The sequence below is a fragment of the Pyrgilauda ruficollis genome, unplaced genomic scaffold (assembly GCF_017590135.1).
Source record: "Pyrgilauda ruficollis isolate IOZ18807 unplaced genomic scaffold, ASM1759013v1 scaffold245, whole genome shotgun sequence".
NCBI classification, from domain to species: domain Eukaryota; kingdom Metazoa; phylum Chordata; class Aves; order Passeriformes; family Passeridae; genus Pyrgilauda; species Pyrgilauda ruficollis.
Genome location: NW_024523767.1, coordinates 21,926 through 43,593, shown reverse-complemented (window position 1 = coordinate 43,593; position 21,668 = coordinate 21,926). Strand labels below are relative to the sequence as shown.

The window sequence follows — 21,668 nt, the reverse complement described above, 5'->3', positions numbered from 1 at the left end:
CAAACGCGCCTCTGTGTCCCTTCTCACACCTTCCCCTCCTCCTCCTCGGCCCCCGTTCTCCCAGGACAATGGCTCCATCCATGCCAAGGTTCACAGCTGGCAAGGGCGGGGGAAAGGCCAGGACAAGGGTGGGGAGCTGCCAGGAGAAAGGGATGCAGGAGGGAGAACAGCTTTGGTAAGGGGAGATGGGAGATGAGGGGAAATTCCAGGAGGGTTGGAGGAGAGAAGGTGTTCAGAGGGAGGGCTCAGGGAAGTTTGGAAAGAAGGATCATCCTTTCTGCCTCCTTTTCCTGCAGTTTCCCAAGGAACATGCCTATGGCCTGCCATGGCACAGCAGGATAATTTCCTCTGGCTCCTCACACTTCCTGTGCCTTGGGATGTCTCCCACCAACACTTTGTCTTCTTGGGAATGGGGGATGGAGGGTGTTATCTCCTTATCCCTGAGTTTGGGATGTTTCCCAGTGTCTTGTCCACCTCATCCAAAGGTGCTTTTGCCAAGTATATTAATCTGTGGACGTAAGCTAAGGAGTTGTGGGATTATGTAGGAGCAGAGAGAGCTTTCCAGGCAACAGAGTTCCAGGCTGCTGCCTCTGGACACTGGGTATTTAGGGAATCCTGGAATGGTTTGGGTTGGAAAACACCTTAAAGATCATCCGGTTCCAACCCCTTGCCATGGGTTTGGTTGTACTTCCCACCTGGCCAGTTCATTATTCCAAGTGTTTTGCCCCTGGAGCTGGCTCACTGTTACCCAGGCTGTTGCTCCTGAGTATTCCTGGACACCCTGTAAATGCTCTTTTCTCCCTCAGTCTGGGAGTCTGGCTAAATCCCACTGTCCTGTATCCCTGTCCCTGATCACTGCCTTCCCCTCACCCTGCCCTGTCTGGCATGGGATAGTTTGTCTAGGATTGCAGAGGGGTTGAATTTGGGGTGTTGGCTGGGAGCTCACCAAGAACTCCCAGGAAGGAGGGGGTCAGGTACTGGGAACAATCCTGGCCCCTGAATGTAGAAAGTTTGATGGGATGTGTCTGTTCCTAGCCCATATCTATTGCTCTGTTGATTACTTCATTTAAATTCCATGACAACCAAATTCTCATGGACCTCCAAATCCTTACTCCTCAGTTTGGTGTTTTCCTTGGGGTCTTATCCCACAGATGGCAGAGCTCATCCTTGGCATCCGCATTTTTGGCATAGAATTAGTTGGAATTTGGACCTTGTGTTTTTCTGGTCTGGTATGAGCAGGGGATGCAGGAACTGCCCCTTTGCTGTGGAAGGCAGGGCTGTCCTTGGGGATGGACTGGCTGGGGAATGTCCCCAGTACGGGACACAGGGGGTGGATGAACCTCAGCATTGCCTGGGACAATCCCACCTTTCGTGATGGGAAGGGACACAGGCTGGTTTGGGATGTGCAGGGACCAAAAGTGTCCTAATCCAAAGGAAACTGCTCAAGGGTAATATTCCTGGGGGGAGCAAAGGATGACAATAATGGGATGAGGAGAGGCTATGGTTCAGAGGAAAGGCCTAGGATCCCCTGGAAATGCCTTGGACAGCCGGGACTTCGCTCTGGGGTGGTCTTTGGGGAGCTGTGGGAGCGCTGGCTCTATGTCCCGCTCCGGTTACAGGAGCCCTGTTTGGGGACTGGTTATCATCCCAGTCAGGTAATAAAGAGCATTAATTAAGCAGGAATGCTGGGCTGGGATCCAGAGGGAGCCAGGGGCTCCTCCAGGGTCACCGGAGGGGATGGAAGCAGCCCAGGGTTGGGTATGTGGGGCAATAGGGATGTCCTCCTGCTGTTCCTTATGGAAGCAGTGTTGTCCGGGTGTGCAGCCCAACCTCTGAGTTTGCTGAGGTGGCAGGCATGGGAGGGATGCTATTCCCAGTTGGAGCGGCTTCTCCCTGCGTGGCAGAGCCATCCAGGATGGGAAGAAGCTCCGAAGCCAAGCACTGGCCCTGCGGCTCCCCGGGCTTAGGCGGTGTTTGGTTTGTTTGCCATGGCCTGGATTCCTGGTGCTCGCGGCCAGGCCAGCAGCCAATCCTCCCGGGCCGAAGGATAAACACGGCAGGAGGGAGAAGGGGGTGAGGAGCGGCGCGGGGCCCCGGGAATGTGCCGATGCTGCAGCCTGGCTCGAGGATTGCACAACCAGCCCTGGTGCACGGACACAGGGATGAGCCCAGGGATGTGCCGGGGCTCTCCGCCTCGCCAAGCACTGGCACTGCTGTGGCATCCCAGGTCATTCCTGGTGGAGCTTTGTGCCACGTGTCCTGCTCATCCAGGTATCCCACTGCTGCTCCAGCATGTGCTGGAGGACCATTAGGAGAGGGACCACATGGAACCAGAAGCTCCTGGGGTTTCCTGATCCTATTCTATCGTGCACCAGTTTGGATGTTTTATCACCTCCCAGGCTGTTCCATGCCTCAGTTTTCTCTGAAAATTCTCTGGTACGTGGCTTCAGTGGCACTGGGAAGCTCTGGGCTTGGCACAACCTCTTCTCCTGCTCCTTCTCCTCCTCCTTCTCCCCGGTGTCCCCCCACCCCTGGCTGATGTTCCCCAGCCCCTGCAGAGTGCTGACCTCGTTGTCATCTCCAGCTTCCCACATCTGGTTCTTGTTAGCGCATCCCAGGATGAAGTTCTCCAGCTCTCTCCCTTCCTCCCACCCCCAGGTGACCCAGGCAGGATTAGGGGTGATTTGAAGACAGGCAACAGAGTAGGAATTGAAGAGGGAGGGGGGACTGTTATAAATAGAAATTCCATAAACTTCTCAGCCTATCACTCCAGGAAAATTCCGGGTTAAATCCCTCAGACCTGTAAATATGACAGTTCACAGAGGCCAAGCTCTGTTAACTCTTTCCAAGCCCTATGGCCCCATGCCCATCTCTGGGAGCACCCAAAACTGGGACAAGGAGCTGGGAAGGTGCCACCAGGAGGGATGAGCTGGTTGGAGCAGGGGCAGGGAGGAGGCAGCGGGGTGGGAAGCACCTCTGTTGGGATGTGGAGCGTGTTTGGAGGTTTGGGGAAGGCAGAGAAAACCAGTCCAAACATTGGGATTCCTGACATTCTCACACGTCCGGGGGCCTCAGCCCGCCCGGCTCCGCTCATGAGGAGGGTGCTGAGGGTTTTAACTTCTTGTTCTTCAGGCAGAGGCTGAGGTTTTTTGGGATTGCCATGGCTCTTTTCCAGAGAAGGGTTGGAAAGTGGAGCAGTGACATGGTGGGAGAGCAGGGTGACAATGCCAGGGGCAGGAGGAGGACAGGGCGTCGGGACCTGGTGGGATGTATGTTTGGGATGGATGAGCTCAGTGCTTTCCTGAGCTCCTCCATCTTTCTTTGCTGGGATGAGACGTGGGAGTCTGTCCCGTGAGGAGCCATGTGGATGTTGAGCTTCCCTCCTTGGTGGCTTCCCACTAATCCCCACTTGGGAGGGGGAGGGAATGCCGGTGCTGTTTGGATCCCGTGACTATGGAGCAGTATTAGCTTTTAATTAATCACCTAAGCTGGCTTTGGTAAGAGCCTGGCTGCATGGAAGCTCCGGTCCGTGGGACATTCCTTGTCCCTGCCCTGATATCCCTGGATTTGTGCAAATCCCACTGTCCTGCAGCAGAGGAAGGTCCTTGATTTTTGATGGGCAGCCACATCTCCCCTCCAGCCCTGACGCACCTCTCGCGTCACTGGGCTTATCTCGCCCTCCTCAAGGTGACTTCAAGGAAGCGAAGGAATCCTGGAATGGTTTGAGTTGGAAGGACCATAAAGCTCATCCAGTACCGCCCTCTTGCCATGGGCAGGGACACCTTCCACTGTCCCGGGTTGCTCCAAGCCCCATCCAGCCTGGCCTGGAACACTTCCAGGGATGGGGCAGCCACAGCTTCTCTGGGCACCCTGTGCCAAGGCCTCAGCACCCTCAGAAAATTGGGAAGCACAGCATCCTACTATCTATAGATGGCTCCTCATCCTTCCTGGAGGGTTCCTGGGCTCCTCTTTCACCACGGAGCAGCTCCTGGAGTTCGGAGGTGTGAGGGAAACCTGCTGGGGTTGGTCTTTTCTTGGACAGGCTGAGTCACAAAAATTGGCCAAGTGCTCTTTTTGCTGCTTTGATCGTGGATCCCAGTGCTGAAAACTGGGACAAAGACAAGTTTCCTGATGGCCTTTGGGGTGGGTGTCTGCAAAAGGCATCCTGTGATTTATAGACCAGGGGTTTTTGGCTGAAAGGGAGGCAGTGGAACATGGGGAGGATTCCCACCTTCCTGGAGTGCTCATCCCTGGCAGGAGGTTTCGGGGATGTTATGGAATGACAGTGATGGCTTGAAGAGGTGCCTTGGGAGATGTTTGTGGTGAAGTTTTGGGAGTGGGCTATGGCAGAGGTCCTTAGGGATGAGCAAGGGACACACAGATGGCCATCAGAGATCTCCCATAACTCCGAGGACAAGAGGGTGGAGCTACCACATCCCAGGAACTTCAGGGCAGGATGTGGCTATCACAGTGGAGGGACAGAAGCCACCCCTGTGCTCCCCTGGGATCTGCAACTCCATTCAGGATGTGCTGGCACAGCTGCAGATCCCGAAGGCTCTGCCTGCTCCATCCTTTCCTCACCTCAGTGCTCACCTGGAAGCAGCATCGTGTGTCCCTGCTCCAGATGGATCCCGTGTTCACATGCAAGAGCACCCTCACCCTGTCCCCCAGGTCCCTGCGCTCTGCCACGGAGATGTCCCAAAAACAAACGGTTACCCAGGATCTTCCCCCCCTCCAGCCAAGGCTTCTAAGGCAGAGATCCCTTCATCCACACACACCCTGTCCGCTTGGCAGAATTCCTAGCTGGATTTATTTCTGCCGATTTGCCTGTCTTGGTATGAAAGGGATTTGCAGAGGGAGAGCTGCAATTGGCCGGGGTGGGCTGGAGCCCCCCGGGCCGGCCTTTGCGGATCAGCGGGTGACCTTTCCCGGGAACCTGGGGGATCCAGGCGGGCAGGGGCTTCTCCTGGGCTTTCACGTGGGGTCTTTCAGGATGGTCTTTCACTGGCTTCCTTATCGGAGCAGGGGGAGTTGGATCTTCTCTTCCACTTTCTTGGCAGTGCCTTTGGCACCGTGGGCTGGCTCCGGCCCTGGCAGCCTCCGGACTCCCACTTGGGAGAGACAGATAAAAGAAGGATTTTCTGTCAACAAAACCCTACCCAGCTTCCCTGGAACAGGGCAGGGAGGGGAGGAGGAGCCCTCTGGAGAAAGGACAGGGAAATCCACCGCCTGCCCATGGAGCAGAGGAGAGGGAGGAAGGTCCGGAGTTGATCCAGGTTGTGGTGGAGAATTTCAGTGTTCTGCAAAGGGTCAAAAGGGAATCATAAAATGTCCTGAGTTGGAAGGGATCCCAAAGGATCTGGTTCCCACCGTGTGTCTGTGTCCCTGCCCTGGCTTGTCCCAAGTGCCCCATCTCCCAGGATGAGGCTTTACACCGGGATGCAGTGGGTGTAGACAGCTGGCAATCCCCAGGGATCTGCTGATCTAGTGAGTCATCCCTGCCCATGGCAGGGGGTTGGAATGAGATGATCTTTAAGGTCCCTTCCAAGCCATTCCATTATTCCATGATTCTCAGATCAGTTCCTTGACTGTGTAAGGGTCTGGTGGTGTTTCCAAGGTCCTTTCCTGTCCTTCTCCCAGCTCATGCTTCCACCTCCTCTCCCCTCCAGGCCACGACATTAATGGAGCTCTGGAACCATCCAACATCGACACCAGCATCCTGGAAGAGTACATCAGCAAGGAAGACTCTCCAGAGATGTAAGTGCTTCCCTTGCTCTGCAGCAGGAACAATGTTCCTTGTGATTTTCCATGGAGAGGTCACAGAATCCTGGAATGGTTTGGGTGGGAAGGAGCCTTTGGGTCAGAAGGGACCTTGAAGCCCATCGGCCGTGGGCAGGACACCTTCCACTATTCCAGGTTACTCCAAGCCCTGCCCAGCCTCTCCTGGAACACTTTCAGGGATGGGGCAGCCACAGCTTCTCTGGAAACCTGTTGAGCAGTTTCCAGCCCTGAAATTTGAGGAATCATTTAGGAATCAGCTCTGCCTCTCCAGAGTCTTCCTGGATTGCTCTTTTCTCCTTTATCATTCCCAGCTCTGTCTCCTGTCTCTTCCTGGCTTCTTACCTTCAAGTTTTCCCAGTCTTTTTTGTTCCCTCTCTTCATCAGGGCACCATAAACACTTTTTGTTAATCTGAGCACTGGGAGCTCAGATTAAATCCCCAGGACTACATACATTTGGAGAAGGGAAGGATCTCCCTGTGTATCCCAACTTTGGGAATAAGGATGGAGTAGACCTGGAGAGCACCAAGGGAATCTGGGAGCAGGGTGGGGATCTTTGGCACGGCTGGTCTCTAAAGCTGGAGCACTGTGAGCAGATCCTGCTGGCTACACATCCCTTGAGGTTGCTGTCCTGGGCACTGCAGACGTTCCTGGGTGGATTTTGGACTTTTCCATCAGTCCCACTGACCTGTTGCCCTGATGGTGTCCCGTTTTCTCCCTCAGCTGCTTCCCTGAGATCCCTGCTCCCACCAGCTACACACACCCCCAGCCCTCCAGCTCTGCCGGCATCCCTGCACCTCCTGCCAGCTCCATCAGCAGCGTGAGCAATCCCTCTCCCAGCGCTCCCCTCCACCTCCCTCCCGCCGGCAGCCAGCTCCCCATCCGGCATGGTCCTCTCCTGGCCAATCCCTGCGGAGCCGCCTACGGAGCTCACCTCAACTGCAACAACAACAATGGCATGGTGGTGCCCAAGGGCTTCCTGGCTGGCCACTGCCTGAACAACGTGGTCCCTCCAATCAAATCAGAGCCCAAGGCCTCCTACGCGCCTGGGTAAGTGGGAATGGGACGGCGGGATAAGGGTGGGTGCTGGGATGGAGGCTCCTCCAGGCTGGTGGCACCTGAAGGGTCCCACGGAGCTGTGACATGTGGCAGCGCAGCTCTGTGGTAAGTCCTTGCTTATGGACGAGTGGAGCTCCTGAAGCTTCCCAAAAGGTTTTTTGGGACCATCCCCCATGCCATCGTAGAGTACTGGATACTTCTGCTGGACATCTACAGGTGGGAGGACATTGGAGCATTTTTTTAAGGAGGAAGAGACAGAATAAACTGGAGCAAGACAAAATTCAGTCTCTGGGATGGAACTCAGTCTCTGGGACGTTGCCATGACTATCCCAGAGGATAATTCGCTACACTGGGCAGGGAGATGTTCTTCTCGTGGCCTGATGTTGTAGATGCTCCGCTCCAGAGAAGGAGAAGATGGATCTGAGGTGGATGTGTCCTGTTCAACAAGCTCTGGGGAAGAGGAAGGGCAGGTTTTGAGATTGCTGATGGACCCAGCTGGAGAATTATTCCCAAGAGGGGAAAGGATGTGGTTCCTGCTCTCTGGGATGGAAGGAAGGGATCAGTAACATCCCAAGGTGCTGTGCTCTGCTCCAGCCTGGATCTTTAGGTGGTGGTGGCCCCGGACAGCCTTCTCCCATGGGATTATGGATGTAAAGACAGTGAGGCCAGGATGGCTCTTCTCCCTCTGCCTTGTGCCCTCTAGTGTTGCCAGCAAGCACAACCTGGGGATTCCCAAATTTGGGAACACTCAGTCATCGACTTTCACCCTTTGGATGAACTTGGAAAGAGATCCCAGAAAGCTAAAAGGAAAAATCTACCTTTCTTTTATTCCCAGACCAGGGAGTTTTCCCTTGCAGTGATCCCAGAAGGATACCTGGAGCTTAAGGGCAATCAAAAGCATGAAGTGATGCCTTGTTATGTCCTTTTCTTCTGGATGCATCTGGAATTCTGCAGGATGTCATGAGTAAGGATCACACCTTGCTGTCAGAGGAGGAGACCTCATTTGGATGTAGCTGAGCTGGATCAGCTTTGATGGCAGCATTCCCTCAGTATCCCAGAATGACTCTTCCCCCCTTGTGTCAGGCTTTTTCCAGTGGAGAATCATGGAATATCCTGGAAGGGACACATAAGGATAATGGAATCCACTTCCTGGCCCAAGCATCCCATCATGTGCTCAGGGACAATGTGGTGGATAACAACAAACCCTTCCCTTGGACTGGGCACAGCCACACTACTTCCCAGTGGGAATTCTGCAGTGTCCACCTTTTCCAGCCTCCTGGATTCCTTGAACTGTGCTGTTCCCTTTTGTTACTGGCCGAGACTTGGCTTGCTGGTGCATAAATCCTGATAAATCCATAGGAAATACAGTATGAACTAAGAGCCTGCATGGCAAGGAGCCTGGAAATAAGGCTGGGAATAGATGCTCCAGCCAGGCATGGGAAGGGAATGATGGAAAGGTGCTCCAAGGGAAGGTGGAGGATGAGGGAAGTATGGTGAGGGGTTTTTTGGAATCAACCTACCTCACCCTTCTCTACCCCCTGCTGTGTGCAACTTCCCATGGAGAATCCAATCAATGGGCCTTAGGCTTCTCTGGTCTAGGAAGATCCCATATCCTGGTTCCCAGCTGGAATTGTGGGTGCTGTCAGGAGCAGAGTTGGTGCAGCGTGTCCTGTGCTTTTCCTCCCTTTCCCAAAATTCATTTGCTTTTTGGCTGGCTTTCATCTAAGAAGCACTGGGATTTGCCTGGGATTATTTCACATCCATAAAGCTGATGGGGTAGGATGGGTGAATAGAAAGGAATTCCTGCGGAAAATGGGAATGTGCCATGGTCTCCCTCCCTGTCCCTGCTGTGCTACCACATGTGACCTGGTCCTGCCATCCCTGGCCATGGATGTGCTGGAAAAGGCAGCTGGGAGCTCCCACTTTTTTTTGGATGGTGTTTCACAATCAGGACCAAATCCTGCTCCTGGTGATGTTGGAATATATCCAGGGGAGTACAGCAGGAGCTGTGGTGGTGTTTAGGTTTGCACAGGCAAAATCTGTTCCATGGGCTTCCCAGATCCCCCAGAGCCTCCCATTTCACAGAATCATGGAATTGTTTGGATGTGAAGGGACCGTAAAGCCCATCCAGTCCCAGCACTTGCCGTGGGCAGGGTCAACTTCCACTGTCCCAGGTTGGTCCAAGCCTTTTCCAACCTGGCCAGGAACAGCTTCCCGGGATGGGGGGAGAGAGCTCTGTGCATTCCACTTGATCACTGACTGTCATTTCCATGGGAAGCACACCTTTCCCTGGGAAGCAGATAAATTTGTTTGGCTTCTTTTCTCTGGAATTCTCACTGTCAGCTCAACAAAACGTCCCTGTTTCCAAGCTCCAGTGGAACCTGTGACAGTGATGGCAATCCCAGCTGGACACACTCAGGGTATCCGGGATCAGCTGCAGGTGCACCTGGGATTCCTCTGCCAGATCCTGGAGGTGCTTAAATCCACCTGGACCTCTTGGTTGTGCTGGAAGCTGGATTAAAATGACTTTCCCTTCTCTTTTCCCATTGCTCCACAGCACTTTGCCAGATTCTCCCCCGGATTCTGGATCGGAAGCCTACTCCCCTCAGCAGGTGAATGGTAAGTGCTTCAAAAAGCGAGAAGGGGGGAGGGAAAAAATCCTAATCCAAACCCCAAATCCAGCATCCACCCCCTTTTTATTCCGTGAAAGTGGTTGGCTCTGCAATCTTTATCAGCCGGGAGAAAACAGGCGGCTGCACTACGTGGGGAGATTATCAGTTAGTAAATATCCCTCAGCTTTCGCCCATTGTTCCGCTCCCGGCTGTGGAAAAGGGGAGAGGGACCGGCACAGAAGGAGAGCTGGGAGTCCACGGACACGGAATCTGTGGTGGGAATCCAGAATCCACGGACACTGTATCCGTGGTGGGAATCCGTGGGCACAGGGAGATTGTGGCAGGGTGGGATGTGGAGCCCGCCATCCCCCTCGTCCTGCCCTCTGCCTCGGGAACACGGAGAGGGAGCGCGTCCCTGACATGGAACCTGGCTCTGGGAAGCAGCCATGAACCCGCCATTCTCCAGTAAGTTCCTTCCCAGCCTTTCCCTCCCCTCCAGCTGATCCCAAGGATCTTCTGCTCGCACAGAAATGGCACAGGGAGCTGGGACCGTCTCCAGGGTCTCTGCCGGGTACTCCTGGCTTCCCCCAGGAAAGCCACCGAGGGTTGTTTGGTTCCTCTGGTGACCTTCACTGTTCTACCATGGAAAAACTCCTTGGGAAGGAAGGAGGGAAGGTTGTCCTAGTCTCCCTTCCCCCTCAGCAGGAGCACCCTCTTCCCCAGGCTCCAGCCTAGTCCCCACCGGGAACAGCGCCTGTTCCTCTTTTTTTTTTTTTTTCTTGTTGGAAGAGGTCAAGAGTTCTGTTTATCTTGCTAAAAAAAATCCCTGGAATTCCTCCTGGCCCTTCCTTAAATATAACAAAGAGGCCGGGTTGCTCTCCATGGGGAGAGCGGCTTTGGAGTGCTCAGAGCTCAGCTGGGAAGGAGAGGAGGCTCCGGAGGGCACCCACAAAGCTGGGATTGCATTCCTGGAGATGATTTTCCCTGGTTTGGGAATGCCTTGGGCAAGCACATCACTTGCCTATCCTTGTCTGGGCTGTCCCTGAGGCAGCTCCTGAAGGAAGGCTGGCCCAGGATTGAGCCTGGAAGGAGGAATCCGGTTCCATGTGTGTGGAAAAGGCACTGAGAGGTCCCAGTGGGAAGCAGAACACCTTAGAAGGGAGCAGGATGGGGGAAAGCAGCCCTGCCCTGGCAGCCTTCAGCAGGAGGACCCAGCGCAAACACATTCCAATTTTCCAAACCTTCTGACGGGAGGAGTTTTCCCATTCCTGGTCAAGCGCTTTGGCCTCATTACTCAGCCCCTGCCTGGGTGTTCTGAGGCCAAAGTCCATCCAGCTCAGCCTGGAAAGATCCAACAGGTCCTTGCCTGCCATCCCTCTCGGTGTTCCCAGAGGCTGTGCCTGTCTTGGCCAGTCCCTGGATGCGTTTTCCAGCCGGTTTTCCACACTGGAGCATGAAGAAGCTTTGTCTTGCTTTTAAAATAAGGTCACTTTCTCTTCCTGCCCCGTGGTTTCCTCACATCCCAGGAGTCAGTCCCTCATTCCTGCTGGGATTTCGGTGTTCTGTGAGGACACCTGAAGGCACAGGTTGATGCAAATATCAGGGAAAGGCTGGAAAAACAGATGGGCTTTGTCCTGGTGAAGAAAAAGGAGGCTGGAGGCTGGAGAGAGACTTTGGACAAGGGCATGGAATGTCAGGATGGGGGGGAATGGCTTCCCACTACCAGAGGGACATTGGGAAGGAATTCTTCCCTGTGAGGGTGGTGAGGCACTGGAATGGATTTCCCAGAGAAGCTGTGGCTGCCTCATCCCTGGAAGTGTTCCAGGCCAGATTGGACATTGCTTGGTGCAACCTGGGGTAGTGGAAGGTGTCCCTGCCCATGGAAGGGAGTGGATCTGGAATGTTGAGGTTTTGAGGAGCAGGGCAGGAAGGGGCATGGATTTGCATGTCCCTCCACACCCGAACCATTTCTGTTGGTGCTGGTGTAGTCAAATCCACCCTAATTATAGAATGGCTTTAGTATCCCATTCCAAATGGAGGAGGAGAAAGGTGGAATCGCATTTGAATGTCCCTTCTTATCTATTTAAATTCAGGGATCAAAGTCTCCTCCTGGTTTCAGCTAAAATGTTTAAAGTGCCCCCTCAGAAATCCTCCCTGGAAGTGCTGGGGGTGTTCAGGTAATTCCATTGACTCTTCTCCCTCATTGTCCTATGTAATGATAGAATCTTGGAATGGTTTGGGTGAAGAAGGACCTTGAGGCTCATCCCATTCCAAGCCCCTGCCACGGGCAGGGACACTTTCCCTAGCCCAGGTTGTTTGAAGCCTCATCCAGCCTGAGAATCCAAGATAACTGGGTCAGTGCTGCACCTGGGATCAGGACACTCCAAACTTTGGCTCTTTCTCCCTTTCCAGATCCTCACCTCCTCCGGACCATGACTCCCGAAAATATGTGTCACATGACTCCGCCTTCCCGCCTGGAGCACCCTCCTCCTCCACCGCCTCCTCCTCCACCCCCTCACCTCCAGGGTCCCCCTCCACCGCCCCCACCGCCCCCTCACCCCCTCCAGCCACAGCACAATTCCCACTTTCCCGGCCTGCAGCGGGATATGTTCCTGAAGGCCGAGCCCCTGATGCCTCCGTACAGCGTCGGGCCGGGAATGGCGCCCGCCGAGCTCCACCATGCCCAGCAATCCCAGATGCTGCACCAGCTCCTCCAGCAGCACGGAGCAGAGTAAGGCCTGGGAATGGCAAGGGTGAGGGAATGGGAGCTGGAGGTGCGTGGATTGCCTGAAGTGTGTGGTTGGGTGGTAGGAAAAAACAAGGGAAATCTGTGGAAGGTTCCCTGCCCGTGGAGTGGGGTTGGAACCGGATGAGCTTTAAGGTCTCGTCCAACCCAAACCATTCTGGGATTCTGTGGAATTAAAGATGTGGCTTAGCACAAGTAGTGACCCAGACTCTGCAGTGTGGGATAAGGTGGGACAGTGCTGTGGGAATGTTGTGTTTTCCATGTGAGATCCCACTTGTCCTGTTGTGGGATTGTCACCTCCCGACTCTCCGTTCCCTGCTGAGTGTTCCCACGGTGTCCACAGCCTCCCGGTGCATCCCGCCAAGAAGCGGAAACACTCCGAGTCCCCCCCCAACACCCTCAATGCCCAGATGCTCAACGGGCTGATCAAGCAGGAGCCGGGAATGGGATCGGTGCCGCTCAATCCCGATCGCGTCCAGACTCCTCCCTGGCACCAGCCGGGAGCGCTCTCTCCAGGTACCCCCCTTACCCCCGGAATTCCAGCCCCGCTCCCGCCGGGCCAGGGGCGTGGGAGGAGGGAAGGTGGTTGCCAGAGGTTGCCAGCCTGTGGGATTCACCCTGGATCTGGTGCTGCCCAGAAGCTTCAGGCAGTGCTGGTCGCTTCCTTGGGCTCCCACCCCTCTGGATATTCAGCCCAGCGAGTAAAATCGGGATTTAATCCATTTTAACTGTTCCCCACAGGCCTGATTCAGGATAATGACAGCCTGAACGGCTCCTACCTGGACCCCAACTTCCAGTCCATCAAGTGGCAGCCACACCAGCAGAACAAGTGGGCAACTCTGTACGATGCCAACTACAAGGAGCTGTGAGTAATTCCTTCGCTGCTGGGGAAAGTGGGATTCACATTCCTTGGTTTGCCCCTGGGGCTGGGAGATCCCACTCGAAATATAGGATAAGGATCTCCCTGGGCTGGGCTTTGTGGTGGAGGTAATGCTTGAAGTAATGCTTCCCACTGCCCCTTTCCTACTGGGAATGTTACTCCTCCACACTTTTTATGGATTATTGAGGAGTAGCAGATGACATTTCAGCAGCTTTGGTAACAATTCCAGAGCCACTCAGACCTTGCTCACCATGGAGGGCTTAATTGGCAAATCCAGCCTTGTCCTGAGGAAAGTTGAGATGAGCAGCACCTTTTCCCCCTCCCTAGGTTTACCAGGGTCCTGGATTTTAAATTTAGGATTGAGAATTCCTAGTGTGGGAGGCTGGAGGTCATCCAGAGCCACTTCAGGGCAGCTTGAGCAGTGTGGAAAGGAGCTGGAGGAGGAGGAGGAGTGGAAGTGGTTGGGGGGGGGCAAGAGAGGAAGGAAAAAGAGGGAAGGGGTTTAGGAAATCTAGGAAGTGGCAGACAGGCCAGAGAGGAAGGCTGGGATTATCAAGACAGGGAAGAGAGAAGTGGGAAGGTGGGCTGGGAATTGAGGCAGCAGAGGGTGGAGAGAGCACACCACAAAGGAGGAGTGCTCAGGAGGAAACCACTCTGGATCCTCCCTGCATTCCTGGGGGGTGACAAAGAGCTGGCAAGCAGTGGGATGGCTTCCAGAAACCTCTCAGGGACCCTCTGTTCCCTCCCAATTCCCTCCCTCCTCTTTCCACACAGCCAGCTGGGGTCCTGTGGGGGACATGGAGCAGGGAATGCTCTGGTACCTGTGGATAACCTGGGACTATGGTCACACTTTGCCTGGGAATGGGAGCCAAGGACTCCAAGGGTGGGGGCAGAGTCCCAGCTTTCCCACACAAATCTGCTCATCCAGTCTTTATCCCATCTTTCATGGTGGTGCCAGGTCAGGGAATTCTCTCTTGGAGCTAGTTGTCTCTTCTGGACGCTGTGGCTGTTTTCCCCACCCACAGCAAGAGAGGGATAATTTGGGAAGACAATTCCTTCTGGTTTACCAAGCCATTTCCATAAGAGAATATCAGCAGCACCAAAGCCATCCTGCACCTTTCCCTGCTCTCCACCACCAGTTTGCTCCCTCTGGATGGTGGGGTGGGGAAAGCTGAGCATCTCCCATGGATCCTGTCCCCAAATCCCTCTTCCATGTGGAGGAATTCCACTGCCACCTCCTCTGACCTCTGTCTGGACACATCACCTCTTATCCTTTGGTTTTCCAGCCTCCCTTTTCGTTCTCCCACTTCCCGCTCTGGGAAAATGTTTTTCCATCCCAAACACATCACAGCCTGTCCCGTGCCATTTCCAAGCATTTCTATCCCAGTTCCAGAGATTTTCCATGCACCCTGCTGTCCCCAGGTGGATTGGCAGAGACAAACTCCATGATATTTTCTGCTGGGCACGGAGGAGTTGCTGGAGAACATCTACAAAACCAGACCTACCCTTTGGATCTTGGGATCACTTCCCTAATGCCTGCTTTCAGGATTTAGGGTAAAAGCCAGAGAAAACCCACTTCTGCAGCATTGAGGTCGTCATCCTGTTGTGTAAGGAATAAATTCCATTGAGGTGACTCCATGGGGATTTGAGGAAGCCACGTGGGCTTTGTTGTGGTGCTGGATTTAGCAGAATTAAGGGTTAAAGGTTGATTGATTAATTTTTAGCTCCACGTTACCTCAGGGGACTCTTCCTGCTCCTGTCCAAGCTGGACCTACATCTCTTTTTAAATGGAATATCCCTTCATTCTCCTGGTGCACCACTTTCCCATGATAATCTATGAGAAACACACAAAAAAGTCCATGTTTCCTTGCTCCTATAATGGCATTTTTTAGGTTGGTTAATTCAAATTTGACAGGTGGGAATTGTCTCCTTCTTTTCTGCTTTTGGGTGTCCTCAGCAAATGAGCAGCATCCACATTGGGATCCATAATTATTTCCCCAATTTAGCTTCAAAGGAGCAGCCATTCCCAGTCTGGTTTCTGCTGGAAGCTGTCCCCAGTCTCAATATGCTGTTTGAGTTCCCTGTGATCCAGGTGCCCAAAACCTTTTCACAGCTTCAGGAATGTGAATCATCTGAATTATCTGATTTTTCCTACTCTTGATCCTAAGAAAAGAGTCCAGAAAGGAGGTGAAGGAGGGAGAGCATGGGAAGCTGTCCAGGTTCTTACCAGATTCTTGGGAGTGATTACAGGGCAAAAAGTACAATTAATGCTATTCCATGTTTTCCTCCCTTTGCACTCAAAAAATTAGGTTCCATAAGGGGATGGGGTAAGGATTAGGTTCCATTCCAGGCCCGTGTCTCAGGTTTTGCCAAGGAATCTGTGTTGTTGAAGGAGACAGAAATCCCTGGATTAATTTTATGTATAACATAAAATGTTTTTGGCCTTTTGCTCTGATTTTGTGGTTTTAGGCTCAGTGAACATTTCCAGGGATGAGCTGGTTTCCAGCAGCGGAGCCAAAGAGGCCTGGAACCAGGCAATTCCCTAATTTACTCCTGGGAGAAGGAGCCATTCATCTCCCTGACAGCGGGCTCCGATAAATTCCAGCTCCCTCCTCCCTCTCGCAGTTTGAGGGAAGGCAGCTGGGAATAGTGCAGCCCTTCATGGAAGCATCTCCATGCTGAGGCCAGAGCCTTGGAACTGGGAGCTGGGAAAACGAGAAAAAGTGCCGTTCTTTTCCCATCCAGCAAACTGGTGCTCTCTGGGGGCCATTCCTGGGGTTTTGAGGTTGCACCCCTTGGCTGGTAGGAGTGTCTGGATAAACAGCTCCAAACTTGGCTGTGCTGCACATCCTGGATCTCTCCAAGGGAATGGAGACCAGTGAGATGTTGTCCAGACCTGCTGGATGTGTTTTGGGATATGTGATATGGGGTGCTGGTGATGGATCATGGATGTGTCCCGGGAAGCTGAAGGGAATACATAGTATGGACACACAGTGTGGGAGAGATGACAGTGTCCTGCTTCTCAGCTGGAGTTTGTATCCTGGAAGCAAAAGAAATCAGGGAATGTCTTTGGATTAGGGGTCTCCCAATATTATGTTGTAAGAGTGGTTTAGATATGGGGAAGCCTGGGTGGACAGAAGGAAGGAAGGAATGGGGGAACATGAGCATTCCTCTGCCATCTTGCTCTTGGCCAAATCTCAATACAATTCCCTGTGGGGAGTTTGTAACCCCTTACCCTCACTGGGATCAGGAAAACCTCCTCTGATCCTGCCCTTTTTTCCTGCCTTAATCCACCCCTGTCAGTGGGGATGTTCGGGATCAAATAATCCATTTGACCCCAGACCTTTTATTCCTGACACTTTGCCCTTTGGCCCCTGCCCTGTCCTTGGAAAAGCCAGCATGAAAAGCAGCTTCTTCCCTCTGATCAATCCCAGTGCAGGGATCCCAGTTTGGGGGATGCAGCAGCACAGCCATTTGGAAAATGGGAAAATCAGTGAAAAGGAGCCTCTGGAAGGGGATTGTGGAAGACCTGGAATCTCCAGAAGGCAGAGAAGGGGGCGTCTGCCTGTCTCCCCTCTGTCAGCACACGTTTAGCAGCCATCAGTTTTCTGATTTGGGAAGCGTCCATGGTTTGGAAGTTCAGACAGACCCTCCCTCTCCTTGGCTTTGCCAGTTAAAAAACAGTGGGAAGAGTGGTGAACACTCAGGAGCCCTAAAAACAGCCGGGAATGGCTTCACTTGGGTCCCCTTGGGATGAGAGTGCTTGGGTCAGCTTCAGCTGCGTGTCCCAGTCAGGAATATCCAGATGGAGTATCCAGGGGTGAGGCTGGGAGGAGGTTGGGGAATTCCTCTCGTGCCTCTGGGCTAAGGTAGTGCTCTGCTCCCACCGCCTGGTTTGTGTCTGGAGCAGGGCACAGCATTCCCGACTCCCTGGGGCATAAGGAGTGAGTAGTTCCTCGTGGCTATCCCAGAATTACTCATGGCAACCTGGAAGCACCCCAGCTGTCATCCCCATTAACTCCTCAGGTGATTGCAGGGGGAGAATGGTTTTATTCCAGAAAAAAAGGAGGGATACACGTGAAGAATCCCTATCTCCTGCTTCCCAGAGTCTCCTGAGTTCTGCCACATTTCTTACTGTCAGTCTGTCCATCTGCCATTGCTCCAGTCCTTCTGGAGGTGGAAGTCAGAAGTGGTTTGGTTTTGGGGTAAAAGTACTCCACAATTTTTAAGCCTGAGATCCAAGGCTGGGCTGAGCTCCCCCTTTATCTCATCCCTTGTTCCTTAATTAAAAACAATGGGATTTGGGTGTTCTGTGGGATGAGAGGCAGCTCCTTCCCCCCTTTCGAGGGCCCACCAGCCCAGAACTGGGCTTTATGGATGGTGAGGAAAACAGACTCACTGCAAAGGCCACATATTTCCCTGATTCCCATGGAAACCAGCCCATTAAGGAGATGTAGATTAAACCTTTCCAGCTGGTGTGTGTTCATGGAGCAGCCAGGACCCCTCCTCTTCCCTCCCTCTCCTCCTTCTCCAGACTTGTCTGTAGGGAGAGCTGGAAGCTTTTCCACAGCAGCCAGAGCAGGTGGTTGTGATTTCAGCAGGAATTCGGGATACAAGGGTACAGCTGGTAGAAGGTAACATTGGGAATGCCACAAGGTGTGGGTCAGTCTGAGCTGCTACTCCCAGTGAGCCACATTGAAGGGATGCTCCAGGCTTTGGGCAGGCTTCGGAACTTGGGATCTCCATATTCATTCCCAGTTGAATGGGAAGAGCTGTAGAATGATGTGGGTCGGAAGAGACCTTATAGATCATCCAGTGGTGATCCATGGGCAGGGACCCCTTCCGCTAGCCCAGGTTGCTCCGAGCCCCATCCAGCCTGGCATCGAACACTTCCAAAGATGGGATATCCACAGTTTCTGTGGGAAATTCCTGTTCTCACCGGCTCCCTCTTCCCAGCCCGATGCTCACGTACCGCGTGGATGCCGACAAGGGCTTCAACTTCTCCGTGGGAGACGACGCCTTCGTGTGCCAGAAGAAGAACCACTTCCAGGTCACCGTGTACATCGGAATGCTCGGCGATCCCAAGTACGTGAAGACCCCCGAGGGCCTGAAACCTTTGGAATGCTTCTACCTGAAGCTGCACGGAGTGAAGGTAAGCGGGAGCTGAGGGACCATGGCAAATCCAGCTGGGAAAGAAGGGGTTGGGAGGTGGCTGGGGACAGGTAACAGCACCTCTTCATGTAGTAGAGGAATGTGTGGATTCACACAATTATGGAATTGGATAGTTTGGAAAAGCCCTCTGGGATCATGGAGTCCAACCCTTCCCCCAGCACTGCCAAGGCCACCACTAATCCATGTCCCCAAGTGCCACATCCATACAGCTACTAAATCCCTCTAGGAATGGTGACTCTACCACTGCCCTGGGCAGCCTGTTTCAATGTCTGACCACCCTTTCCATGAAGGAGTTTTTCCTGATATCCAATCTAAACATCCCCTGAAGCCATTGAAATACAAGTCCTAAGATGGACTCAGTCTGGCTGTCTTCAGGATTGCTTCCCACTCACCTTTGACTCTGGAGGGATAAAGGCACTTCAGGAAGATCCTTCCACCCTCAACGGTTTTTGACACTTGGACAATGCCTACTCTCAGGCTGGGTGTTCAAAGGTGGATGTACCCTGTCATGGAAGGGTGGGCAGAGAGCTGGGAGGGAGGAGGTGGAAAGGGGAAGGTCTCTGTGCCACATTCCCAAATTGTCCTCTCCAGCTCGAGGCCTTGAACCAGTCCATCAACATCGAGCAGTCGCAGTCGGACCGCAGCAAACGGCCCTTCAACCCCGTCACGTGAGTATGTCCTTGTGGGAATGAGCATCCTGTGCTTCCCAGGAATAAGCAACAGCAGGAGAAGGTGGGGAAATGGTGGAGTTGGAGGTCTCCCACTCCACTGTGTGAGTGTCACACTCTCCAGTTTTCTCCTGTTTTCCTCTCTTTGTATTCCCAGCCTTGCTCTGTGCCCAGGTCATAGACTGGTGGAGCAGGCCAGAAGATGGCCATTCCTAAAAAAGCTCTCCTCTCCAGGTTGTGGCTCCAGCCTCTCCATACCTGGTTCCTCAGGGCATGAAGTATGTGTGGCAGGTCCCAAGACAGGACCAGTGTGCAGCTGGGAATGAGAAAAGAGTGTTGTTGGGTTCAGGGCCTCCAGGTGCAGGAAAACTGCATACTTCCCACCTAAGGAAGGAAGAGATAGGAGTGGGAAAAGACAGGCAGCATTCCCAGATAGCCACCATCCTCACTCATTCCTTTGTTTTCCTTTCCTTCCAGGGTGAACCTCCCCCCAGAGCAGGTCACCAAGGTCACTGTGGGGCGGCTGCACTTCAGCGAGACCACGGCCAACAACATGAGGAAAAAAGGCAAACCCAACCCGGACCAGAGGTGAGGGAGAGCACAGGGGCCTCCTCCAGAACATCCTGAGAATCCTGCGGATCTGCCTGTCCCTGGGTTGGGCAGAGTGGCTGGAGTGAGATGTGGGAATATGGCTTGGATTGTGGACACCAGAAGGGTGTCCCTGGTCTGGGCGGGGTTGGGGGCACCCAGCACAAGGAGAGGGGGTGCTGCAAGCCCACCGTGGTGCCCAGTGCTCCAGAGGGGATGGAGATCTGCTCTTCCCAGCACAGGATGTGTCCCTGAGCTGTGTCCCTCTGCAGGTACTTCATGCTGGTGGTGGCCCTGCAGGCACACGCCCAGAACCAGAACTACACGCTGGCAGCCCACATCTCCGAGCGGATCATCGTCCGGGTAAATCCCTGTCTCCTCCCTCCATCCCCACACTCCTTTGCTGCACCATCCTGGGCTGTTTCCCACATTCCACATCCACAAAATGTGTGGATGTGCGTGGTGGTTTAGTAGTGAATGTGGTGGCGGTGCTGGGTTGGCTTTAATGTTCTTAGAGGTCTTTTCCAAACTTGACTTCCCACCTTTCCCACCTCCTCCAAACTCTTACTGCCTTGCTTGTAGCTTTCCCTGTCCACACTTGGGTTCTGGCTTCAGAGTTTCCAAACCTGGTTTAAGAGCCTGTTACAGGATAAGGAAGGAATCCCATTCTCCAGATGGGATCCAGTGGAATTGTTGGGAATGAGGGAAGAGTGTTGTTGGAACTCTGCAGCAGGAACAAGATGTAGGAAAATTGGGCACTCTCCCAGAACACCACCTTTTCGTGTCCTAAGGCAGGGGAGCAGGAAAAGAAAGGCACCATTCCCAGGCTCTTCCAGGGTTTCACTGGAGCACTCAGCTCCAAAACATGAAAGCAGGTATTAAAACCTAAACCTCAGACAAGAAGTCCACGATGGATTAGGCAGCTCTCAGGATGGCCAGCGCAGAATTTCAGGGAATTGCAGGCAGCCTGGAATGCTCTGAATTTGGAACCCAGGAGTATCATCCATGTCACTTGGTTTCCCGCTGTCCTGAGTGGCTGCAGCACTGATAGCTGGGATAACAGCTGAAGGAAGCGAGGATATTCCTTTCGGAAGAGGAGAGGAGCAGGAAGGGCCAACCTTCCCCATCTCTGCGTCCCAGCATTCCCCTCCCTGCTTTTCAGTCAGTCCCTGTTGTCCCATTTCTCCACAGGCTTCCAACCCGGGGCAGTTTGAGAGCGACAGTGACGTGCTGTGGCAGCGGGCGCAGCTCCCAGACACCGTGTTCCACCACGGCCGCGTGGGAATCAACACGGACCGCCCGGATGAAGCCCTGGTGGTCCATGGCAACGTGAAGGTCATGGGGTCCCTGATGCACCCTTCGGATGTCCGAGTGAAAGAGGACATCCAGGAGGTGAGAACCTGGAAAGCAGGGTGGGCTTGGGGTCACCAGGAAGAACTCCAGTGGTTCTTGCGGATCCCTTCCACCTCGGGATATTCCATGATCCTGTGACTGTAGAGCGGATGGGAAGTGCCTTAGGATTCTTTCTGTCCCAATCACAGCCAGTCCACTGTGTCTTAGGGAATATTGACTCTTCCAGTGTTAACCAGAAGTAGCAAACAGTGGGAAAATGAGTGAAAAAAAGGTCAGTGTGGCAGGTACCACAGTGGGCCTTGCCAGAGCCTGGGTGAGAGGCTTGGCTCTGCTCTGAATTCCTCTCAGCTGGATTACTTGTCCAGAAAAGCTGGATATAATCATGTCACCTGTCTTTGGGAACTGTCTCTTTCCTGTGTCTGTTTCTGCAAAGAGACTCAGTCTCCTGATTTCCCTGTCCAAGGATCTTGTCCCAACCTGGATGTTAATCCTAGTGTTTGTCCTTGTGACTGCTCAGAACAGGGTTCAGGGCTGTCTCCCAAAGGAATTCCCATGGGCCATAGTGGGTTGTTCTGCTTGGAAGCAGAGTGGTGGGGATTTGAGAAGCAATGTCCTGTTGGGAATTCCATGTGCCTGTTTTGTCCCAGGTGGACACCACGGAGCAGCTGAAGCGAATCTCCAGGATGAGGCTGGTGCACTACAACTACAAACCCGAGTTTGCAGCCACGGTGGGCATTGACAGCACCTCTGAGACAGGTACATCCCATGGGAATGCACCTCTGAGACAGGAATGTCCCATGGGAATACACTTC

The 21,668-nt window shown here is 53.5% G+C and overlaps 1 protein-coding gene across 1 annotated transcript in view; it reads left to right on the top strand.

The window, feature by feature from the left end:
- Positions 1-21,668, top strand: part of MYRF (myelin regulatory factor) — a 44,381-nt gene that overhangs the window by 12,131 nt on the left and 10,582 nt on the right. Inside the window, exons 2-13 of the mRNA XM_041470378.1 lie at positions 5,670-5,757; positions 6,502-6,828; positions 9,395-9,456; positions 11,862-12,180; positions 12,539-12,711; positions 12,937-13,060; positions 18,032-18,227; positions 18,839-18,915; positions 19,393-19,503; positions 19,776-19,866; positions 20,695-20,895; positions 21,504-21,612. Coding sequence (XP_041326312.1) covers positions 5,670-5,757; positions 6,502-6,828; positions 9,395-9,456; positions 11,862-12,180; positions 12,539-12,711; positions 12,937-13,060; positions 18,032-18,227; positions 18,839-18,915; positions 19,393-19,503; positions 19,776-19,866; positions 20,695-20,895; positions 21,504-21,612 — 1,878 coding nt within the window. The remainder of the gene's footprint in view (positions 1-5,669; positions 5,758-6,501; positions 6,829-9,394; positions 9,457-11,861; positions 12,181-12,538; positions 12,712-12,936; positions 13,061-18,031; positions 18,228-18,838; positions 18,916-19,392; positions 19,504-19,775; positions 19,867-20,694; positions 20,896-21,503; positions 21,613-21,668) is intronic.